Source organism: Leopardus geoffroyi, chromosome C1 (genome assembly GCF_018350155.1).
Source record: "Leopardus geoffroyi isolate Oge1 chromosome C1, O.geoffroyi_Oge1_pat1.0, whole genome shotgun sequence".
NCBI classification, from domain to species: Eukaryota; Metazoa; Chordata; class Mammalia; order Carnivora; family Felidae; genus Leopardus; species Leopardus geoffroyi.
This window is the reverse complement of record NC_059328.1, coordinates 164,380,128-164,402,949: the sequence shown is the minus strand read 5'-3', so window position 1 is coordinate 164,402,949 and position 22,822 is coordinate 164,380,128. Positions and strand designations below refer to the sequence as shown.

At 34.7% G+C, this 22,822-nt stretch overlaps 1 protein-coding gene across 4 annotated transcripts in view; it reads left to right on the top strand.

Annotated features, from left to right (window-relative positions):
* LNPK (lunapark, ER junction formation factor) overlaps positions 1–22,822 on the top strand; it is a 75,415-nt gene that overhangs the window by 33,052 nt on the left and 19,541 nt on the right. For all 4 annotated transcript variants that reach the window (XM_045480278.1, XM_045480280.1, XM_045480277.1 and 1 more), the window contains 3 exons: positions 4,193–4,276; positions 4,359–4,410; positions 19,293–19,505. In XM_045480278.1, the coding sequence (XP_045336234.1) occupies positions 4,193–4,276; positions 4,359–4,410; positions 19,293–19,505 (349 nt within the window). The remainder of the gene's footprint in view (positions 1–4,192; positions 4,277–4,358; positions 4,411–19,292; positions 19,506–22,822) is intronic.

Here is a 22,822-nt window from a genome sequence, read left to right as displayed (position 1 = left end):
CTTAAATTGGCACGTTTGGCATGTGGTTCCGTATAGGGCTGTTGACCTCACTAGAAGTTTCAAATGTTATATTTTTATATTACCAGATAATGTTTGCTGCCATTCTTCAGTGTTTGAATATTCACTATATATTATATAAATTGATCTATAGATCTTTGTAAATACTAAGAAATGCAGAGAGAAAAGATGTGACTGTTGTTGTGGAATACTCCTATATGAAATCAGAATATGATTTAAAATCTGAACTAGTAAAAACAATATTGATTTCAGCAGAATAACCAAAATCAGGGTAAGCAGACAGTATTTTCTTCATTGTAAAAAGATGAATTTAAACAATGCAACATGTACCCTAGTGCTCTGAATTGAAGATACTTTGGGGTACACTCTTAATAATTTGACCAAAGTCAATGTAAAATGAAAGGAAATTTGCTGCATCTAGAATATTTGCCATGAAGCAAAGATAAAAAATATTAGATAGAGCTATTGATTTTTTGTGTGTTTTAAAATTTTATTTCATGAATGATATTTATTATTTTATTTTTTCACCTATTTATTTATTTATATGATTTATTGTCAAATTGGTTTCCATACAACACCCAATGCTCATCCCAACAGGTGCCCTTCTCAATGCCCATCACCCACTTTCCTCTCTCCCCCACCCCCCATCCACCCTCAGTTTGTTCTCAGTATTTCAGAGTTTCTTATGGTTTGCCTCCTTCACTTTCTGTAACTGCCCCCCCCCCCCCCCCCCGCCATGGTCTTCTGTTAAGTTTCTCAGGATCCACATATGAGTGAAAACATATGGTATCTGTCTTGCTCTGCGTGACTTATTTCACTTAGCGTAATACTCTCCAGTTCCATCCACGTTGCTACAAATGGCCAGATTTCATTCTTTCATGAAGGATATTTTAAAATTTAAGTATTTGTAGGATTACCTTTTAAAATTAAAAATTTTTCTGACATTTGTGGTAATGTTTTCTTTTTAGTGTTGTCTATGATGAAATGTGTATATCAAGTAGAAGTAATTTTTGCATGTTATTGAAATATATAATAATATCATTGATTCATAATAAATTATTATTTTTTAAATAAAAGGTCTGAAACCTTTGGTATAATGTATCACAGAAAAGCAATTATATAATTTAATATTACTTAAAATATAAAAAATATTATGAATAATATAGGGTAATTTATATTTTAGGGAATTCTGAGAATCTGATTTTTCATTCTTGCATCTTGGGATTAATATGTTGGGTATTTGAAAACACTGTTTTCAGACCCATTCTGATTTATTGGGATATCACTAAAGATTATGTGTTATTGTAATTGAGTACTGTTGTAGACTTTCTCCTACATTATTGTAATTATCTTTAAAAATATTTTTGAGAGAGAGAGCTAGAGTGAGAGAACGGGGGAGGGGGGGGGGAGAGAGAGAGAGAGAGAGAGAGAGAGAGAGAGAGAGAGAATCCCAAGCCCAACATAAGGCTTGACCCCATGAACCGTGAGATCATGATCTGAGCCAAAACCAAGAGTCAGACGCTTAGCTGACTGGAATTCTGAGAATCTAATGTTTCATTCCTGCATTTTGGGATTAATATGTTGGGTATTTGAAAACACTGTTTTCAGACCCATTCTGATTTATTGGGATATCACTAAAGATTATGTGTTATTGTAATTGAGTACTGTTGTAGACTTTCTCCTACATTATTGTAATTATCTTTAAAAATATTTTTGAGAGAGAGAGAGCTAGAGTGAGAGAATGGGTAAAGGGCAGAGAGAGAGAGAGAGAGAGAGAGAGAGAGAGAGAGAGAGAGAATCCCAAGCCCAACATAGGGCTTGACCCCATGAACCGTGAGATCATGACCTGAGCCAAAACCAAGAGTCAGACGCTTAACTGACTGAGCCACCCAGGTGCCCCTAAAGTGCCTAATAGTAGTATGAAGAAGGTATTAATGTATCTGCTTTACAAAAAGAGAAACTGAGGCCAGAAGACTTGCTCAAAGTCTTTCTGGGTAAGAATGGATATGTGCTTTAACCCTGATTTTTTTCAGACTTCAGAGTTTCAAGCTTATGTTTTTTTCACTGATCAGAATGTCTGTGTTTAAAATAAGTTGAATTCACTTAAAATGTTGTATGGATACATGTGTTAATTAAGATATTATGTGAGAGAGGCTCCTGGGTGGCTTAGTCGGTTGAGCTTCCGACTTCGGCTCAGGTCATGATCTTGCGGTTTGTGGGTTCAAGCCCCGCGTTGGGCCCTGTGCTGACAGCTCAGAGCCTGGAGCCTGCTTTAGGTTCTGTGTCTCCCTCTCTCTCTGTCTGCCCCCCCCCCCACTCTGACTGTCTCTCCTTCAAAAATAAATAAACGTTAAAAAAAATATGTGAAAAATTTTTGTTAAAAGTGCAAAAGAGAATGGATTTATGTCTTTTAGTGCTTTAAAAAATGATTTTATTGAAGGTACTTTACATGAACATGGACATAAACATGAATACTGGCTGAATGATCAGCAGGAATTGCAATCATTTGATGAAGTGTCATTTTGGTTTTGAGTTTTGTGTGTTGTTTCAAAGATCATGGTTGTATCTAATCTTATTTTTTAAGTCTAGAAATCATCTTAGTTTAGAACTGTGCTATCCAGATCGGTAGCCAGAGCTACATGTATCTTTTAAATGTACATTGTTTAAAATGTGATAAAACTACAATTCCATTCCTCATTTGCACAAGCAACGTTTTAAGTGCCCATTTGTCACATATGGCTTAGTGGTTACTGTATTGTGAAGATGTAAACCGTTTTCATCATCACGTAAAGTTCTATTGCCACAACATTATTAGTCTAAGACATCAAAAATTAATTTGTAGAGATCAGGGACTTAGTTCATTGATATTCCATGTGGATTCCATGTAGATTATGTTGATTTGGGGGCGTATAATATCTTTCTATCTCAATTCCTAATTTTTCCTCAACTCTCAGGTGATAGTGCAAACCTTTCCTTTACATCAGAAAATTAAACTTGCTTGTTTTGAGAATTTATCATAATTTTGAAATAATTTGGAAAATTTTTAGTTTCACTGATCCAAGGTTAATAAATCATTCATGTAAGCATTTCGCTTCTTAAATGTTGAATTGAGTTTTTAATGAGGAATCCATTAACAACTGTTGGCAGCATTTTTTTAAACTTGGTAAATGTGCTCTTGTGTTAAATTCTAAAATAAATGACCTTTGAAATAAATATGACATTTACTGAAATCTAAGTGGCCATAGTGGTCACTGAAAAGGAAAAGAAAACGTCCTATTCCAGTTTTTGCAAAAGCATTTTCTACTACACATTAGCTATTTGTCATAATATGACTGTCTTGTACTAAAATTAAACTTTCTTGATATTGGGCCATAACTGCTAAAATGATACTTTACTACTTATTGCTTTTTAAATTAAACCCTGTATTAAGCCATAGAGTGACTTGAATGTATTGTAAATAAAATGCTATAATAATGAACTGTTTTAATTACAGTCCCTAGTGTGAGTATAGAACTCAGTAAAGTTTTTATTTAAATTCTTACTATGTTTTTTTCCCTCTCAAGTTGTTTGGATCTAAGTAAAAAAGGAGGAGCTTCAGCTTTTAAAGTCATTTGAGCAAATTCCATGGCTGTTCTCCCAGTTAGTGAGTTTCACTGCATTTGCAGCAAGCTAATTGCTTCTGCTAATAAATAATCTAAAATCGATGCTGACAGCAGTTAATTGGCACAGAGATTTTATTTTGTAAAGCTCTTGGCTAACGACCTTCTTTAAATTAATAGCATTAAGTGCTATGAGGAAATAAATCTGAGGAATTGCCTGTCATTTGCTTGTCATGTCTAATAACTTCCAATAATGATGGCTGATAGATTTTTGCACATTCCATTATTGAAGTTGGTGCATGTAATTATTCTCCTCATTATATGTAAACAATTAGCAGTATTTGGTATTTCCTTCCAGTAAAGCTGTTAAATACAAGTAACATATTAGAGGTTAGAAGCCATTTTAAAATCTGGATTTTAATTATTTGAATGTAGGAAGTCTTTCATGCTATTTGGATATATTATGTGCTGTTTATTTTAAGCATTGTACTTGAACAGTTTTAGAATAGGACATTTAAAAATAAGTAGTGTATATGTTTTAAAGTGTGACAATTTATGGAAATTTTTGTTTGTAGCTTGAAGAAGTCATGGAAAAAGAAACTTATAAAACGGCTAAATTAATTCTTGAAAGGTTTGACCCAGACTCAAAGAAAGCAAAGGTAAGGCTGTTATATCACTGCTATTTTATTATAAATAGCGCATTGTAATAGGTCACTGTAATAACATAACTGTAATTGACAGGAGTTTGAGCCGCCATCTGCTGGAGCAGCTGTAACTGCAAGACCTGGACAAGGTAAATAACTTTGTAGAAACTGCTGCTGCTGTTGGAAAGATCCATATTTATCCAAGTGAGTTCAAAAGTGTGATAGAGGTGTGTAAAAAACTTGTGTAGAATGCTTTTATGTTGATTTATACTTGGTAGTGTGGGTTATGACTTGGAGTGGATGGCAATAAGTTTACTTCCTTTTTATTTTACAGGAATATGTTGATAAATAAGTAAAGATGTTATCTTTTGAGATTAAATATATAATTGATTTTAAGCTTTTGAAATTTAAATAATTCCATCAATATTTTGTTAAGTTTTTTCCCCCTTTCTTATAAGAATCTCTTAGGGACGCCTGGGTGGCTCAGTCAGTTAGACATTGGACTCTTGATTTTGGCTCTCGTCGTGATCTCAAGGTTTGTGAGATCGATCCCTATGTTGGGCTCTGTGCTGACAGTAGGGAGCTTGCTTGGGATTCTGTTTCTCTCTCCTTCTCTGCCTGTCCCCTGTGCGTGCACTCTCTCTCACTCTCTCTGTCTCAAATAAATATATATATAAAAAAAGAATCTCTTAGAATGCCTTACGAAAATTCTTACATTTTTATGATTTATTTTTGAGAAATTTAATGAACATTTTTGTCAAGCTTGAAGTTTCTTCTAAAAACTTTTATTTAGAAAGATAATAAAATAATTTAGAAAGTTTGAATTTCTAATAATTAAGAAAATAGAATTACTGCTATGTAAAACATAAACTCTTTCAAAAGTTGTGTTGTCAGATTATTAGCGAAACCATCACTACTATTGTATTAAATATTACATAAAATTTAAAAAGTTACTATTTTAAGTGGCTACATAAAGTAATTCTAAGATTGGCATGTGAAAAGATATTTTTGAGTTTGTATAGGCTTTCCTCTTTGTTCTTTTTTCTAGAATATCATAGTTTGTAAGGCTTTTGTTACAATACAGAATATATCATTTTTAAAAATTTAACTTTTGGGGTGCCTGAGTGGTTCAGTTGATTAAGTGTCCGACTTCGGCTCAGGTCATGGTATCACGGTTCGTGGGTTTGAACCCCGCGTCGGGCTCTGTGCTGACAGCTCAGAGCCTGGAGTCTGGAACCTGCTTTGGATTCTGTGTCTCCTCTCTGCTCCTCCCCTGCTCGTGCTCTGTCTCTCTCTCTCTCAAAAATAAATAAACATTAAAAAAACCATTTTTTAAAATTTAACTTTTATTCTTATAAATCATCAGAATTGTAGCCTGGTTTATAAAGTTAAGGATGACATTTAGAACTTTCAGAAGTCAATTCTTTTATAAATGTCCACAGAGACCATTGGTACTAAATAAGCCCTAATACTTTTAGGTTTTCTTTTTCTTTCTTTTTTTTTTTTTTTTTTTAGTTTTTTTTTTAAATGTTTATTTTTGAGAGAGAGAGAATGAGCAGGGGAGGCCCAGAGAGAAGGAGACACAGAACTGGAAGTGGGCTCCAGGCTCCGCCTCCGCTGTCAACACATGCTGACACATGCTGATGGAGCAACACATGCTGACAGAGCAACACATGCTCCGGAGTCTGCCATGGGGCTTGAACTCATGAAATGTGAGATCACGACCTGAGCCAAAGTCAGAGGCTTAACTGACTGAGCCACCCAGGTGCCCCAGTTTTAGGTTTTCTGATTGGCAGGGCTATATGGGAAGAATCCCACCTTTTCCCATTTTCTATAAGTAGGATTTTGGTTTATAGAAATAGAAGCCTGATATTTTGATGAATATAATAAGTTTACATATGATTAAAATAAATTAGTCCTAGATACTTGCACTGAAACTCCTGCCTTCATAATACGTTTAAATTTTTCTACAACTTACACTTGTTTTTAGTAATTTTAAATGTTTCTTAAAATGTTTTTATTTATTTTTGAGAGAGAGACAGAGTCCAAGCAGGGGAGGGCCAGAGAGAGAGAGAGAGACACAGAATCCGAAACAGGCTCCAGGCTCTGAGCTGTCAGCACAGAGCCCAGTGTGGGGCTCGAACTCACAAACCATGAGGTCATGACCTGAGCTGAAGTCAGACGCTTAACTGACTGAGCAACCCAGGTACCCCCTTTCTAGTAATTTTAAAAAGAGTGTTCGGTCTATAGGCCAGGTTTCTATAATTTTTACAGTATTTTGTATAACTGGTACTAACGTTTCAAAACTACTTCTTAAACAACCTTAGGAAATTTTTAAAATGTGATATTTTGCAGAAAGCTGATGCTGTTACTTAAAAAAAATCTGCTCTTTTCTCTCATTAAAAAAAAGAGGTATGAACCCTTTACTGACATTCTTAAGTATTTAATAATATTTAGGCAACATAATTTCCTTGAAGAATTTAAATTTATTTTTCCTTAGAAGCCTTTGAAACTCAAATACATTTTTTCCTTTTGATGTCATATTGTAGTCATAGAAAAACCATTGCTGGTCTCTGGTGTGGATTCCTGTGGTACTGCTTTTGGATATCCTTTTAGCCTTTTAGGGAGAATTAACCACTAGTTATAAGATAAATGAATTGTTTGTTTGTTTATTTAAAAAAAATTTTTTAACATTTATTCATTAAAAAAAATTTTTTTTAAGTTTATTTATTTTTGACAGAGACATAGTGCGAGCATGAGCTGGGGAGGTGCAAAGAGAAGAGAGGGAGACACAGAATCCGAAGCAGGCTCCAGGCTCCAAGCCGTCACAGAGCCTGACACGGGGCTTGAACTCGCACATTGTGAGATCATGACGTGGGCCAAAGTTGGACACTTAACCAACTGAGCCACCCAGGTGCCCCAAACGCTTATTCATTTTTGAGAGACAGAGAGAGACAGATCATGAGCGGGGAAGGGGCAGAGAAAGGGAGACACAGAATCCAAAGCACGCTCGAGGCTCTGAGCTGTCAGCACAGAGGCCGACGCGGGGTTCGAACTCACAAACTGCAAGATCATGACCTGAGCTGAAGTCGGTTGCTGAACCGACTGAGCCACCCAGGTGCCCCATAAATGAATTGTTTATTTAAAAGAACATGTTAAATAATTCTTATGTGCAAATACCATGAGGAGTACAGAGATGAATATAATACGGTTTTCAACCTTAAGAAGCGTATAAGCTTTTTTTTTTTTCCTCTTAAAAGTATTTCTTCTGGAGGGTCCTATTGTAGTATTACTAGTTCTTCATCTGCAGTAATTAATTGCTGTTTGGAGTTTTTTCCTTATTGAAAAAAATTCTAAACTATATCTCAACTTCATTCTACTTTTTGAGAATTATAATTGAGTTTTGTTGTTTAATCCTTTCAAATCTCTTTTAGGTTTCTATTATTGTGTAGGTGACTTAGTCTTACATTTTATTTATGTTTAAGTTCTCTGTTCCTGTGATTTAGTCAAATATTTATGTCTTTGCTTTTACCATTGTTCGTTCGTTTGTTCTTTCCTTCCTTCTCCTCCTTCTCTCCCTCTTTTTCCTTCCTTTCCTTTCTTTTACCTGTTTCTGAACTGAAATAGGTAGGGGAAAAACATATATGTGCATATATATATATGTGCAAAAATATATGTGAATATATATGTGCATAAATGGTGCTTGAATAGATTTGCTCCCAAATCAAATTGAATTGTGCTGTTCTTATTTGAATCTAACTCTCTTGCATGATTGCTGAACCAGAACTGTGATTCACGTGTAGTGGATATATTTCTTTTATTTCTTATTACTTAGTATTAATAATATATATTATACCGAGATTGATTATAAAATTTGAGAATAGTATTCTTTGGTTTTCTTAGGTTTAGCATTAAAAGGAATGCAATATTTACTGGAAACAATACTAACCTGACCTTCACCTTCTTTTTAATAAAGTTAATGTTTTAGAATATTTTTAGATTTACAGAAAAATTACCAAGCTAGTACAAAGAATTCCCATATACCTTTGTACCAAGTTTTCCCTGTTAACATCTTACATTAGCATAGTACATTTGTTAAAGGTAATGAGCCAATATTGATTCACTATTAAAAGTCCACATAGCTTATTCAGATTTCCTTAGTTTATTAATTAATTAATTATTTATTTATTTTTAATGTTCTTTTTATGTTTCAGGATCTCATCCAGGATATACCACATTGCATTTAGTTGACTTGTCTTCTTAGGCTTTTTTGGCTGTGCTCGTTTCTCAGACTTGTTTTTCATGACCTTGACAGTATTAGTCTTGACCCTTTTTTATAAGGAATTTTTACCAGTGGGTGCTTAATATTAGAAAATCAGGGTAATCATTTGATATGAAGAAATAAATTAACATAAAAGGTAGATATATATGTATATATACATATTTACATTTAATAGAATGATAACGGTACTTAGAATCTTAGCATTCATTCTAGTTCTGTAGAAATCATAGACTGAGAGATGGGAAGACTTTGTTCTTAGTAGATTAAAAAGTAGTAAAGTTTGGAATTAATGAAAAATGATATTTGCAAGTATAATTTTCTGAATAGATTCTATAGGATAAAGAAATCTAGATATTTGGGGTTGGTAAGAAATTTGTGTGCTATTGGGAATGGCCTGTAAGACATGGAATAATTGATGATGGAGAGAGTGGGGACAATTGGTAGAGAGTCCGTAAGGAGGCAAGAAGGAATGGGATTTAGTGTACAAGTGCAGGAGTTGGCTTTCGATACGAGCGTGCATAGTTCATCAATAATAAGGGAAGACAGAGAACATGGGCAGATACAAGTAGGTAGTGAGAATTGTCTTCTGATTGTATCTGTTTTCTTAATGAGAGTGAGAATGGGGGAGACATTTTTGAGGCCCTGAAGAGAATATATAAAATAGGTCTCTAGGAGACTAAGAGAGTAAATGGATTAGGAAAATGTAGGAATGCCAGGGGACACTAAAGTCCACTTAAAGTTAACAGTCACGAATTTAAAGCATGGTTGTGCATGTTTTCCTGTTGTTTAGCTGTATGGGTAGAGGCATGGAGTAGGAAGAGAGTTGGTTTTAACCAGGGTTGGGGTTTTGACTAATGGATTAAATAAAGTGATAAAGGGGCAGGGTGGTGAAATTCTTTGCAAGGGACTGATTATGACAATATATTGTAGAATCTAAGATGATCATGAGGGAAGTAAAGACATGAGAGGCGGGTGATGGACATCAAAGGTATTGGTAGTAGTGATACAGGGGTCTAAACTACAAGATCTCTTTTGTATGGCTCTTGACCTTAGAATTGGTTTTACATTTTTAAAGTGTTCTAAAAAATAAGAAAGAAGAATAAGAATATCCAACTGGAGCTGTATGTGGTCCACAAAGCCTAAGATATTTACTATGTAACCCTTTAAAAGTTGGCTGACCCCTTTAATAATAACTAATGGATTATAGATCCCCTTGGAGTTGAAAGAATAATTGAGAAATTAAGCTGGAAGGGTAACTGTGCTTTCAGAGTGGGATGCTTGAACTTGAAAATGGTGCAGTTACCTTTAATGGCAAAGTTCTAAGATTAAGTTATGACCATAAATTCTTAACAGACTTTCTTATATTTGTTTCAAAAGGAAGTCACCTATACATTCTTTTTTACCTTTGTACATAACCCTGCATCTCTACTAATGACATTAACAAAAGAAAAGTCAATTGTATTCTGCCACAGCTAAATTTGAAATCAATAAGTATTGCAGAAAAATTTAATGGCTCTAGCAAATGGATTATAACTTCTTAAGTAGGTTTTTAGAATTTACTCACTTGTGTTACGTGGCATATGTGGAAGATTAAAGTAGAAATCACTGTTTTTGATCTTGATAGCAAAGGGAACGATACTTCATATTTTACTGTTTTTTGAGGTGTATGTTTGATTAAAAAATCTGGAAAACACTTGTAAAATAGTAAATTTACTTTTTGGGATGTTCTTAAGTGTCATATCTATACTGTTGCAGTTATCTATTTTTTTTAATGTTCATTTATTTATTTTAAGAGAGAGAGAGAGAGTGGGGGAGGTTCAGAGAGAGAGGGAGAGAGAGAATCGTAAGCAGGCTGCATGCTGTCAGCACAGAGCCCGATAGAGGGCTGGGTCTCACGAACCGTGAGATCATGACCTGAGCCAAAATCAAGAGTCTGACACTTAACCGACTGAACCACCCAGGCGCCCCACACAGCTATCTATTGAATAACAAACCACCCCAAAACTTAGTGGCTTACAACAACATTCATTTGTTTTGCTCATGAATTTTCAGTGTTGGCAAGGTTTGACAGAGACTGAGCATCTCTGCCTCACATCTTTTGGATCTACCTGATTGGGTCTGGAAGATCTACTACCAGGATGGCTTACTCACATGGCTGACAAGTTGGTGCTGGCTGTTAGTTCCTCTCCGCACGGAGTTCTCTCATGGGGTCACTTGGGCTTGCTCCAACATGGTGGCTGGATTCTAAGAGCAAGCGGCCCAAGAGACAGAAAGTAGTCCTGAAAACTGGCGCATTTATATTCTCTTGGTCAAACAGGAACAGATTCAAGGGAGGGGACATAGACGTCCTCCATCCCCCATTTGATGGCAGGCAAACCAAAGCATCCTGGGCTTGTATTTTAAAACTGCCACGTGTGCCTTCATACAGGTAACAAAGGCATTTATGTCTCCATTCTTTTTTCAGTGTTCGTCTTAAATGCCCCATTCCCGTGAACCCTTCCTTCATCCCATCACCGAGTTTAATCTCCCCATTCTTGGGCCCTCTATGGCACTTTGTTGGTTCCTTTTTTATAGCGCTTACCTGCTGTTTCATGATTTTTGTGTGATCTTTGCTTGCCACCTCTGTGTGCAACTCTGCATTCCATTCAGTGGTGCTTTACTCAGAGTGGTTGCTTAATAAACATGCTGAGTTGAAGGAAATAAAAGAAAACTTTTTCTTAGAATTAACAAATTGTGTTTAAATGTTGTAAAATAATAATTTACCAAATGGGATGTTGGTGAGCTGCCAGGTGCAGGTTGTTTAAAGTTGAAAGAGGTAGGAGACTAAGTAGAAATAAACCATCAAGGTGATGAAAAAAGTAAATGTTAAGATAAAGAATTATAAAGCAAAACATTTTTTTTTAATGTTTATATATTTTGGGGGAGAGAGAGCGAGCATGACCATGAGTGGGAGAGGGGCAGAGAGAGAGGGAGAGAGAATCCCAAGCAGGCTCTACACTGTCAGCACAGAGCCCCAAGCAGGGCTCGAACACATGAACCATGAGATCATGACCTGAGCCAAAATCAAGAGTTGGATGCCCAACTGACTGAGCCTCCCAGGTGTCGCCAAACATCCTCCTTTCAACTGAAGTACAATTGACATACAACATTATATTAAAGTGTACAACATAGTGATTTGACAATTGTGTACGTTAGCTTTCCAAGCTAAGTGTAGCTACCGTCTGTCACCATACAAAGTTCTTGCAATATTGTGGACTGTATTCCCTATGGTGTACTTTTCATCCCAGTGGCTTACTTGTTTTATAATTGTAAATTTGTATCCCTTAAGCATCTTCACCTATTTTGCCCATCCCTCCATCCTCCCCTCCTCTCTGGCAACCACCAGTTTGTTGTCTGTATTTATGAGTCTATTTTTTATTTTGTTTGTTCATTTTATTTATTTATTTTATTTTATTTTAGTGCAAGTGGGAGACTGAGGGAGGGAGGGAGGGAGAGAGAGAGAGAATCTTAAGCAGGCTCTCCTGAGCCAAAATCAAGAGTTGGATTCTCAACTGACTGAGCCACCCAGGCATCCCTGTTTATTTTTTTTAGATTTCACATTATAAGTGAAATTACATGGTTCTTGTCTTTTTTCTGTCTGACTTATTTCACTTAGCTTTATACCCTGTAGGTCCATCCATGTTGTTGCTAATGACAAGTTCTCACCCCTTTTTATGGCTGAATAATATTCCATTATATGTATAGATGTGTGTGTGTGTGTGTGTGTGTGTGTGTGTGTGTGTGTGTGTGTGTGTGTAAATGGCACATCTTGATCCATTCATCTGTTGATGGACACTTAGGTTGCTTCCATATCTTGGCTATTGTAAATAATGGCACATTGAACATAAGGGTGTATTTAACTTTTCAAATTAGTGTTTTTGTTTTTCTCTGGTAAATACTCAGAAGTGGAAGTTGTATGGTATTTCTACTTTTAAATTTTTAATTTTTAAGGAAGCTCCATACTGTTTTTCGTAGTGATTGCATCAATTTACATTCCTACCAATATTGTAGAAAGGTTCCCTTTCTTCCACATCCTTGCCAACACCTGTTATTTCTTGTCTTTTTGGTACTAGCCATTCTGACTAGTATGTGGTGATATCTCACAGTGGCATTGATATTCATATCCCTGATGATTAGTGATGTTGAGTTTCTTTTCATGTGTCTGTTGGCCATCTTTGTGTCTTCTTAGGAAAAACATCTAGTCATGTTCTCTGCCTGTTTTTAAGTTGGATTATTTGTTTATAAAATAATATAAGAAAATTTATTATTAATTTAAAAAGCAGAACAACACAAATAGTAAACTAAAGGCTGGCAAGTGGCATATGTGATTAGCATATTTTCTGCTTGAAGTTGGCTTTTTTTGTATGGTCTCCTGAAGTTAGGCTGAAATTCTCAATGAAGCAGGGAACACAAATTCAGCTGATTAACAGTCTTAATTCTATCTGCAATCTTAATTCCTCTTTCATGTGACATAACATTTATAGGTTCTGAGGATGAGAATGTGCGTATGTGTGGGAGGCCATTTTTCTGCCTACTATACCATCTAAGTTGGATAACAGGCAGTTGGAAATTTAATCTTGAAATTCAAGTGGAAAGTAAATTTATTTCACAGATGTTTATTAAGCTCACACTCTGTGCTAATTACTTATCAAATCCTGGGGCTACTAAGATGCAGTTCCTGTCTAGGAGCTCTTGGTTCAGAAGGGTGCGCTCATGTAAATAATCTTAACGTATTAAGGACCACAATGAAGGTGGTAGGTACAAATCACAATGCATTATAAATTTTAGTAACAATGTGCCTTGAGAACACACTGGGATAGGACTGTTCAGGTCTACTTCACATGCAAAGATAAGAAGAGGGAAACAATGGGGTACCTTAAGAGACTGCAAATAGTGCTGTATGCCCAAAAAAGGGAGGTAGTGTTTATGTGAGGGAAGGATGATCATGAAGCATTTTGTATGCAACATTCTGGAGTTTGGGACTTTATTGTATATGTGACATGGAAAGCCACTGGAGGCTTTGCATTTTAGAAAGAACCCTTTTTTTTTTTTTTTTTTTTGTAACATGGAGAATGGATTTGGAGAGAACAAGGTTGAAGACATGGAGATGGATTAGGATATAATCTATTATAGGTAAGAGATAAAGGCCTACAGGATATAAAGTTGTGGCAAAGGAGTTGAAAAAGAAGAGATTTAAGAGATAATTAAGATTTAAGATTAGATTGACAAGATTTTATGACAATTAGATTTGGAAAGTGGGGAGTGGGAAGAGGGGTCCAGATATCACCTAGGTTTTTGGCAACTGGTTAGATGTTTTAAGCAAGATAAGCATAAGACTTGGAGTAGTACGTTTGTGTAGAAGATAATGGATTTGCTTTTGGATTTGTTGAGTCAAGTGACATCTAAGTGGTATGGTTTATAGGTAATTGATTATTTCATATGAAGCTCAGGAAGAAGGTTAAGGTTATAAGTACAGATTAGGAATGATTGGAACGTATAGATGATAGTTATTCAAACCATGGGATTGAGTGAAATTGCCCAGGGAGAGAAAACAGAGTAAGAAGGCCTATGGCAGAACTCCAGGGAATATTAACATTTAAGGGTAGATGGCAAAAGGAGGAGCCCAGGAAAAAGAAGGAATGATTAAAGTTAAAAGCAGAACTAAACTGGCATCTAGAAAGTTGAAGTGTAGTTAGGGATGCATCTGCTGTCATAGTCTGCAAAGGGTCAGGTGAGTAGAAGACAAGTGAGGCCATTGAATCTGATAAGTTATAACAGAGTTGAGGGCATTGTTGTAATAAACACTGGGATTTGTATCCTGCCTCCATCTCTTATTTTACTGTGAGCATTTGCAAGTTGCTTAGCTTTTGAGCTTTAGTTTCTTCTTTTGAAAACTAAGGATAAGAATTATCTCAAAGAGTTGGTTTAAATATTAGATGACATTAGTAAACTCACATTAATCACCTAGTGTAGTTCCTAGTAGATAATAGGGATTCCTTAAAGAGTAGCTGTTAACAGTAATGGTGTAGGTTTGTTGGTAACCAAAGCAATGGTGTCTTCAGTGGTAAGTGGTAAGTGATATTGTAGCTAAGAAAGACAAAAAACAGATTGTGTTGGGTTGAGAAGTAAAATGTTGGGGAAGTTTTTCTTCCCTCCCAAAAGCTTTGCCTCTATGGGAAGGAAGAAGTTATGGAGTAATTTTGTTGTTAAAAGGCATCCACCTATTGAGAAAACAATCTAAGTGGAGAAATAGGGCAGAGGCTGAGTTTAAAGTAGCTTAGCATGAGTAGGATATGTAGAAGATGGTACAGTGAATATAGAGTTCAGAAAATTTTGAAAGTAAAAGAGATGTCAGATCCATGGTCTTTATTATTTTGATTTTTTTTTTTTTCCCAACGTTTATTTATTTTTAGGACAGAGAGAGACAGAGCATGAACGGGGGAGGGGCAGAGAGAGAGGGAGACACAGAATCAGAAGCAGGCTCCAGGCTCTGAGCCATCAGCCCAGAGCCCGATGCGGGGCTTGAACTCACGGACCGCGAGATCGTGACCTGGCTGAAGTCGGACGCTCAACCGACTGCGCCACCCAGGCGCCCCTATTATTTTGATTTTTTTAAAGGAATCATATAAATTTAAACACTAGAGACCAGAATTTATATACATTTAACAATGGAAATTCTCCTGAAGATATATCCCTTATGTCTCACAGAACTACATTTAGAAATCACTTATAAAGAGCCTTATTCACCCCCAATTTAAAAATCTCCACATTTACATATGTGAATCATTCAAAAGCTTTTTCTTGACACTTTTTCTTATGAGGCTTAGAACTGGACATAGTGTTCAGAAAACCTTTGACCAGTGCTAGGGAAAATATGAGGATCATCTTTGTAGTTTTGCCAACACTCTTTAAAGAAATTTGAAACCCAGAGTAGATAAAAGACTTTTTATCTACATAAGGAACTGGTGGTATCACTAGGGTGAAAATCCAGGTCTCCTAACTATAATATGGTATTCTTCCTATTCCAGCTTAATACCGAAATGAAGACAAAACCCTCTACATGTAAAGAATCAGTATTTAAAAATCTGATAAATCAAGAGAATTATTTGATTTCTAGAACTTTTATCTCAAGAATTATCGATAATATGCTAGAGTTATAGATTTAAGTTTTTGCATAAATTGTGAATTTACACATTTAAGTCAGTTCACAAATAACTTTAGGAAAACATTTAATTTGTACATTAATATCTACATTTTATTTTAATTATGGCTTTAGAAGTTGTAGGTTGCTTAGCTTTTGATTTATTGTAATCTCTGGAAAGTTTAGATGAATACTACTAATAGTTACTGTTTATTAAGTACTTATTAAGTACTTGTGCTTTGGTTAAGCCCTTTGTGTTGCTTATCTTATTTAATCTTTACAACAACCATAAGAGGTTAAGTATTCCTATTATGAGGAAGCTGAACTGAAAGTTGTCATCAACTTGGAAAAGGTTGCATGCACATCTAATAAACAGGGTAGAGCTGAAACTTAAATCCACACAGCTTGATCCCGGTGTCTGTTTTTTTTTTTTTTTTTTTTTTTTTTTAGTTTCAAGTTTTTATTTAAATTCCACTTAGTTAACATACAGTGTAATATTGGTTTCAGGTATAGGATTTAGTGATTCATCACTTATATATAATACCTAGTGCTCATCACAAGTGCCCTCCTTAATATTTATCACCCATTTAACCCATTCCCCTGCCCTCCTCCCCTCCAGCAACCCTCAGTATGTTCTCTATAGATAAGGGTCTGTGTTATTGCTTGCCTCTCTCTTTTTTTCACCCCTATCTTCATCTGTTTGTTTTTTAAATTCCATATGTGAGTGAAATCATATGGTATTTGTCTTTCTCTGACTTATTTCTGGCAGTCTATGCTTTTTAACAACTGTCTTGTTTTTTCATTATTTTAAAATTTGTTTATTGTAATGTACTGGTTTTTAATCTCATTCAGACTCTATTTGTTTCATTTGGAATTTAAAAATATAGACATGTACTCATTCTTGTTGAATGTGATTTTTATTGAATCAGTGACTGATCACAGATAAGGATGTTGAAACATCTTGTAGTGAAGACTTGAGTTTATGAAACACTCTTTATGATACTTTGCCAGAATGATGTGAAATGCTTGGTAAATATTTTGGGGGGATGGTATTTTACATTTAAATGCAGGAAATGTTGAATATAACAATATAATACTTAGTTGAATACCATAAACATTTTAGAGAAATTATAATACAAAGCATTTGTGAATGGCAGGTGACTAAAAGTAGATAAATCTTAGATGTTTTAAATTGAGACTACCAGAATATTTCATAACACCTTACCAACTATAGATTGGATGTTGTACTACTAGGTATTTTCACCTATTGATATTCTAATTCTTTGTTACTTGCTTTTCCTTTGAAAACAATGACACTATGTTTTCTCCCTTTCCTGACTCTCTTATATCATTTTTCTCCCTTTTCTGCCTAAATTTCGATTATTTAGAAATTATTAAGCCAAGGGTCTCTTTCATGGAATGCTACACATGGTGTCCTTTGTTAACTAGCTAGTTACAGACCTCATCTTTCAGTCCTACATGGCTGATGTTAAAAGGGTACTTTAGTTAAGAGCTCCAGGGTAGATGCGCATTTAGAGGAAGCAGTTTCAAATCTTAATAGCTACTTTTAATATAGTCTAATACATGTTAAACTTTTATTTATCTGGAAGGAAAATGTCTTTTTTTGAGTTATGGTTTACCTGAAAATTGGCTGAAAAATGATTTGCAGTACCTGATACCTTGTTTTTTAAAATCAATTCAAATGACCAAATCTTAATATAATTTCACTGATCTTAGTACCTTTTGTGGTTTTTTTTTTTTTTTAAGTAGACTCTATACCCAACCTGGGGCTTGAACTCATGATCTTGAGATCAAGCGTTGCATGCTCTACTGACTGAGCCAGCCAGGTGCCCCTCAGTACTTTTTGCAGCATTTAATGGCTTTCCTAATGTGTAACCACCTCTTAAGGTGTTCCTTGTGAGTAAAAGATAATTAGGTAACCAGCTAATTTGCAAGAGATATTAGGATACAATTGGTCCAGGTAAAATCTGAAGATTTCTAAACTGCGTGGAAAATCACCAAATACAAAGACAGTTCCATTTCTATAATGATGATCTGCTTGTAATTTATTATTTCAGTGGCTAGCTTAGAGACTAAATTAAGAGCCAGAGGAAAATTAGTTGGTCTCAGTAATAACACCCTAACTGGTCATTTGAAAATACTTTGTGTGAAAACACTGTCATCTGAAATATTATGGATGTATTCAGTAAATGTGAGCTATCAATACAGACATTATCTTATTTAATCCTTATTACAGTTCTATGAGTTAATATTATTATCCTGAATTTACAGATGAAGAAAAGAGGTTTAGTGAAGTTATCCCATCTAAGGTCTTGTAAAGCTGTAGGATTCTAACCAGACTTTTCTGATTACAGGGCCCAGGTTCTTAGCTGGTAGACTAGATTGTAGTAAACTGAAATCTGATGCTAGAGCTATACTTTTAGTGGCAGTGAACTTTTAATGAAAATCTTTAACTGCCAGAGTCCAAACTTAAAATATTTTGCTTCTGGAAGTATGCATTTTTACCAGTCATGCCAATTGGAACTTAACTTCTTTAGTTTCAGCCTACTGTTCAAGGATTTGTGATAATTTAAGGTGATATGTAGAATTAAAAAGCGATAAGCACTTTACTTGAGATCTTACCATTGACATTCAAGTAAGATATGGTGGGAAGGGGAAATGATAGAAGTGAAATGTTATGGAGTAGGGAATTATGAAACTTTCTGTAAAGGGACAGATAGTAAATATAGTAAATGGCTCTGACAGTCATATGATCTCTTCTCAGCTCTTCTAAAGCAGCTATAGGCAATATGTAAACAAAAAAGAGTGTTGTCATGTTTTAATAAAACTATAAAAAGGGGCAGGAGCCTGGATATGGCACATTTACCAACCCCTAATACAGAAAATCTTGTAATTTCTGCAACTAAAAGATGAGATTTATTTAGATTTATTTGTGATGATACTGTTTATGCAGAGTGGAAGTTTTCCTTTATTGAAAGTATTGACAAAAAAAAAAAAAAATTACCAAAAGGATGTTAATAATATAAGGAGAGTGGGAATGGTACCTAATAGTAAAGAATACGTTTTCAGCATTTCTGTGACTACTTAGATTAAGTACCTCATAAATTATTTGATGATTCTAGAATATACTTCATTCATTCATTTCTTAGTTATCTTTTTTTTTATCTTGAAAAAAATCTGCCATTTTCATTAGAGTTTTCACTAATTTTAATAAACTTTCCTTCATCATAAGTTAGAGAGGATTACTATAAAAAGACATGACACATAATTGGGGATGGTTTTATTTTCATTGAATTTATTTTGAAAAGTGATACCTGTGATAGATGGAGGCTTTTTGTGTAAATATATACAGTTGGAAGTATAGGATCAGAAATGGAGTACTCTGTTATAGTCAGTTTTCAATGTACATTTTATAGATTTCTTATTATAAGAAGTCTCGACCCTAGAGATGCTTTCTGGTGCCACAAAACTTCATTAAATGTGTCATTTGTGGTATTGGCTAATACAGATATTAAATTGAAAATACACTTTTTAATTCTTATTCTCAGAGATTCGTCAGCGAACCGCAGCTCAGAGAAACCTTTCTCCAACACCAGCAAGCTCTAGCCAGAGCCCTTCTCCACAAGTTCCAGTATCTCCTGGACCACCAAAGGACAGTTCAGCCCCTGGTGGACCCCCAGAAAGAACTGTTACTCCAGCCCTATCATCAAATGTGTTACCAAGACGTCTTGGATCCCCTGCTACTTCAGTGCCTGGAATGGGTAAACAGAGCACTTAATGTTATTTACAGTTTATATTGTTTTCTCTGGTTACCAATAAAACGGGCCATTTTCAGGCAGTATGGAAATGGCATTTCATTTGGAAATAGCAGAGCAGTTATCTGATTAAGCAGGAGTTCCATATTCAATTAGCCATAACTCTTTACAGCTGGCACCTTGTGATACTGAAACCTATTTCTTGAGCTCATTTAACTGTTATGGCTTCTTTGTTTAAATGGCAATAAAACTTTGTAGTATTCTGTAGTCAACAGTATAGCATATCTTTTTATATTCAGATTTAGAATGGCTCCAGATTTATATAAAATGGGGATAGAAGAGAACACTTTTGGAATATATTCATGTTTTTTGCTAAACTCTTCACATACATTTTTAAGCATGACAACATATTCCAGGAAGACTGTTTCTGCATTGTAGTCTACAGTACTATTATTGTTACTATGGGCTGGTAGATTTTTCTTTTATTAAGCCAAAGAACCTTAGTATTTTCTGGCAGATACTTTAGCATAAAGTTCTATTAAATTAACATACTGCCTTTACTATTTCATTTCTTTGGATTTTCTTTGTTCAGTGTGGTAGAGCTCTAGGGGAAGACCCCATTTTTGAAGTGTAATAGATTATATTACCCTGATTATTATTTCTTTTGCAGTGTGATGGTACATGGAAATCTACTGCTTCAGCAGATCACATTATTTTATATAAATTTCCATGTCAGATTCTTGAATATGGTAGTAAATGATTTATCTTGTCTTTATTTATTAAAGTTTATTTATTTATTTTGAGAGAGAGAGGGAGAGAGAGAGAGAGTGAGAGCATACACACACGGGGCAGAGAGAGGGAGGGAGAGGATCTCAAGCAGTCTCCATGCTGTCAGCGCAGAGCTGGTTTTGGGACTCGGTCTAAACCGTGAGATCATGACCTGAGCTGAAATCAGGAGTTGGACGTTTAACTGAGTGAGCTACCCAGGGCCCCTATTTATCTTATTTTAGGATATTTAATTCTAATTTAGATGATTGTGTTATTTCATGAGTAATTACTAACCTATAATTTATAATGATTTTGAGGCTAGTGAGTAGTTGATATCAAGTATACAGGGCACTTATATAATAAAAGCAATCTAAATGTTACTATGACAGTAGAGTTTTTTCCTGCTTTGCGTTAAAAAAAAAAGGAGCATAAGATTTTAGAAAACTGTTAATTTATAAACAAATTAAGAAAGCTGGCTGCAAATTAAATGTATATAAGCCATAACTTTAAAGTAGTTACTGAAAAAATACTTTCAAATTTGACATATAATGATGTCACTTAAGGCAGCCATGTATTTTGTGAAATTCAGAAAAATTAAGTTGATTGAAAATTATTTATCTTTCTGTTATTATCTGATTGATTTGAGATACACATGATTTGTAAAGTTCTTAGTTACTGAAAAGTTATGAAAGAACTTTTTCTTGTCTGAGAATGCATGAATTATATACATTTGTGTATCTAATTAGTTTTAAGGAAATAAAAGTGTATTTATTTATTTTGAGAGAGAGAGAGAGAGGGAGAAACCTGTATAAAGTAATAAAAACTGTATTGCATGTATAAGAATAGGGTTATAGAGGGAAAATGGCCTAAATTTCACGATCATGTAAATAAAGCATATTTTACTAATGTTCTTGATTTGTTTTCCATGTAGAAGAGTATTTAAGTTGTACATTGCCAAAAATATGAATGAGTTAAATGATTTCTTATAGAGAAGATTAATAATTCATTTTTTCATTATGCCATATTTGTGGAAGAGAATCAATCTAATGTGTATTACCACAGGGCTCCCATATGTTTGAAAATTAATAACCAGCAGGTACTTGATAATTTGCCAGGCTGTGTAAAAATGACCAGTATTCCTACAATGATTGCTTTTGATGTTTGTATTAATTACCGTTATCCATAACAGCATAAATGTGAAGATGTGTTATTTTAAAAGTCATCAGTATGCACAGCATTTAAGATACTTTTTATGAAATCTGTTGTTTTATGTATCCAGATTCCTTTACGGACATTTTCATTTTAAACATGTAGAAGTAAAATATTCCAGCAAAAGGTAATTTGACTTGAAGGCTTTCAAGATATAATTTGGCATACTTATTCTAGTTGAAAACTTGATAATGAGTGTGCATTATCTAAGTGTTTGCATCCAGGTTTACTTTTTGATGATAACAATTGAATGTTAATACAAGTAAACTAATATCTGATGAAATCTGAAAAAATGTTCTTGATTTGTTATATTAAGAACTTATTCTACAACTTAAATTTCAGTTGTTAATTGCTACAATTTTGACATCATTTGCCCTTTTTTAGATGGCAACAGCCTTTAGGTTTGTGGTGATTTACAAAGCAAATCTCTTTTATTATCCTTTAAAACATTAATATAGTATTGTTACTCTTAAACTTTGGTTTTTGTCAGAATCATTTTGAAAACCTTGTATCCTTGTATTGCAAGGCTTATTCCAGCAACGTCTCATTTTGTTGCAAAGTCTTCTGTGAGGTCTTCATATAAACCTTCATTGCTGCCTATCTTATTTTTGTGTTCATCCTGCCTTGCTTTACAAAGGCAAACATCACTTATTTTATTCTCTCACTTTTCTTCTTAGTGCTGCCTTCTGTGTTGTCTCTCAGTTCAGAGTATCTCCTGCAAACAGTTCTCTTTCAGTTTTCAAAGTTTGTGGAGTTACAGTTTATAGCTCGTCATTTTTGTTGTTGATGTGTTTATGTGATGTAAATCACTAATTAAAACTAGGTTACTGGGGCGCCTAGGTGGCTTAGTTGGTTGAGCATCCAACTCTTGATTTTGGCTCAGGTCATGATCCCAGTGTCGTGGGATTGAGCTCCACATCAGGCTCTGTGCTGAGCATGGAGCCTACTTAAGATTCTCTCCCTGCTTCTGTACCCTGCTTGCGTGTGCTCTCTCTCAAATAAAAATAAAAATAACGAAAAAGCCCCCCCAAAACTAGGTTATTCTTTTACTCTCTATTCTCCATTTGTCTCTTCTGATATTGCCTAGTTTATTACATGAACACAGTATGTCTCTCTCTTTGTTTAGATCTTCAGTTTTTCTCAGCAATGATTTGTAGTGTTTAGTATGTAGGTTTTGTATGTTTTTTGGTTAAATGTATATGTAATTGTTTCCAACTTTTGATCCTAATGTAAATGGCTTTGTTTTGGTATCTCTAGTTGTTCATTGCTAATATATATATACATATATATAAATGCAATTAATTTTTGTATTTTGGTCTTGTATCCTGTAATCTTGTTAAACTTAT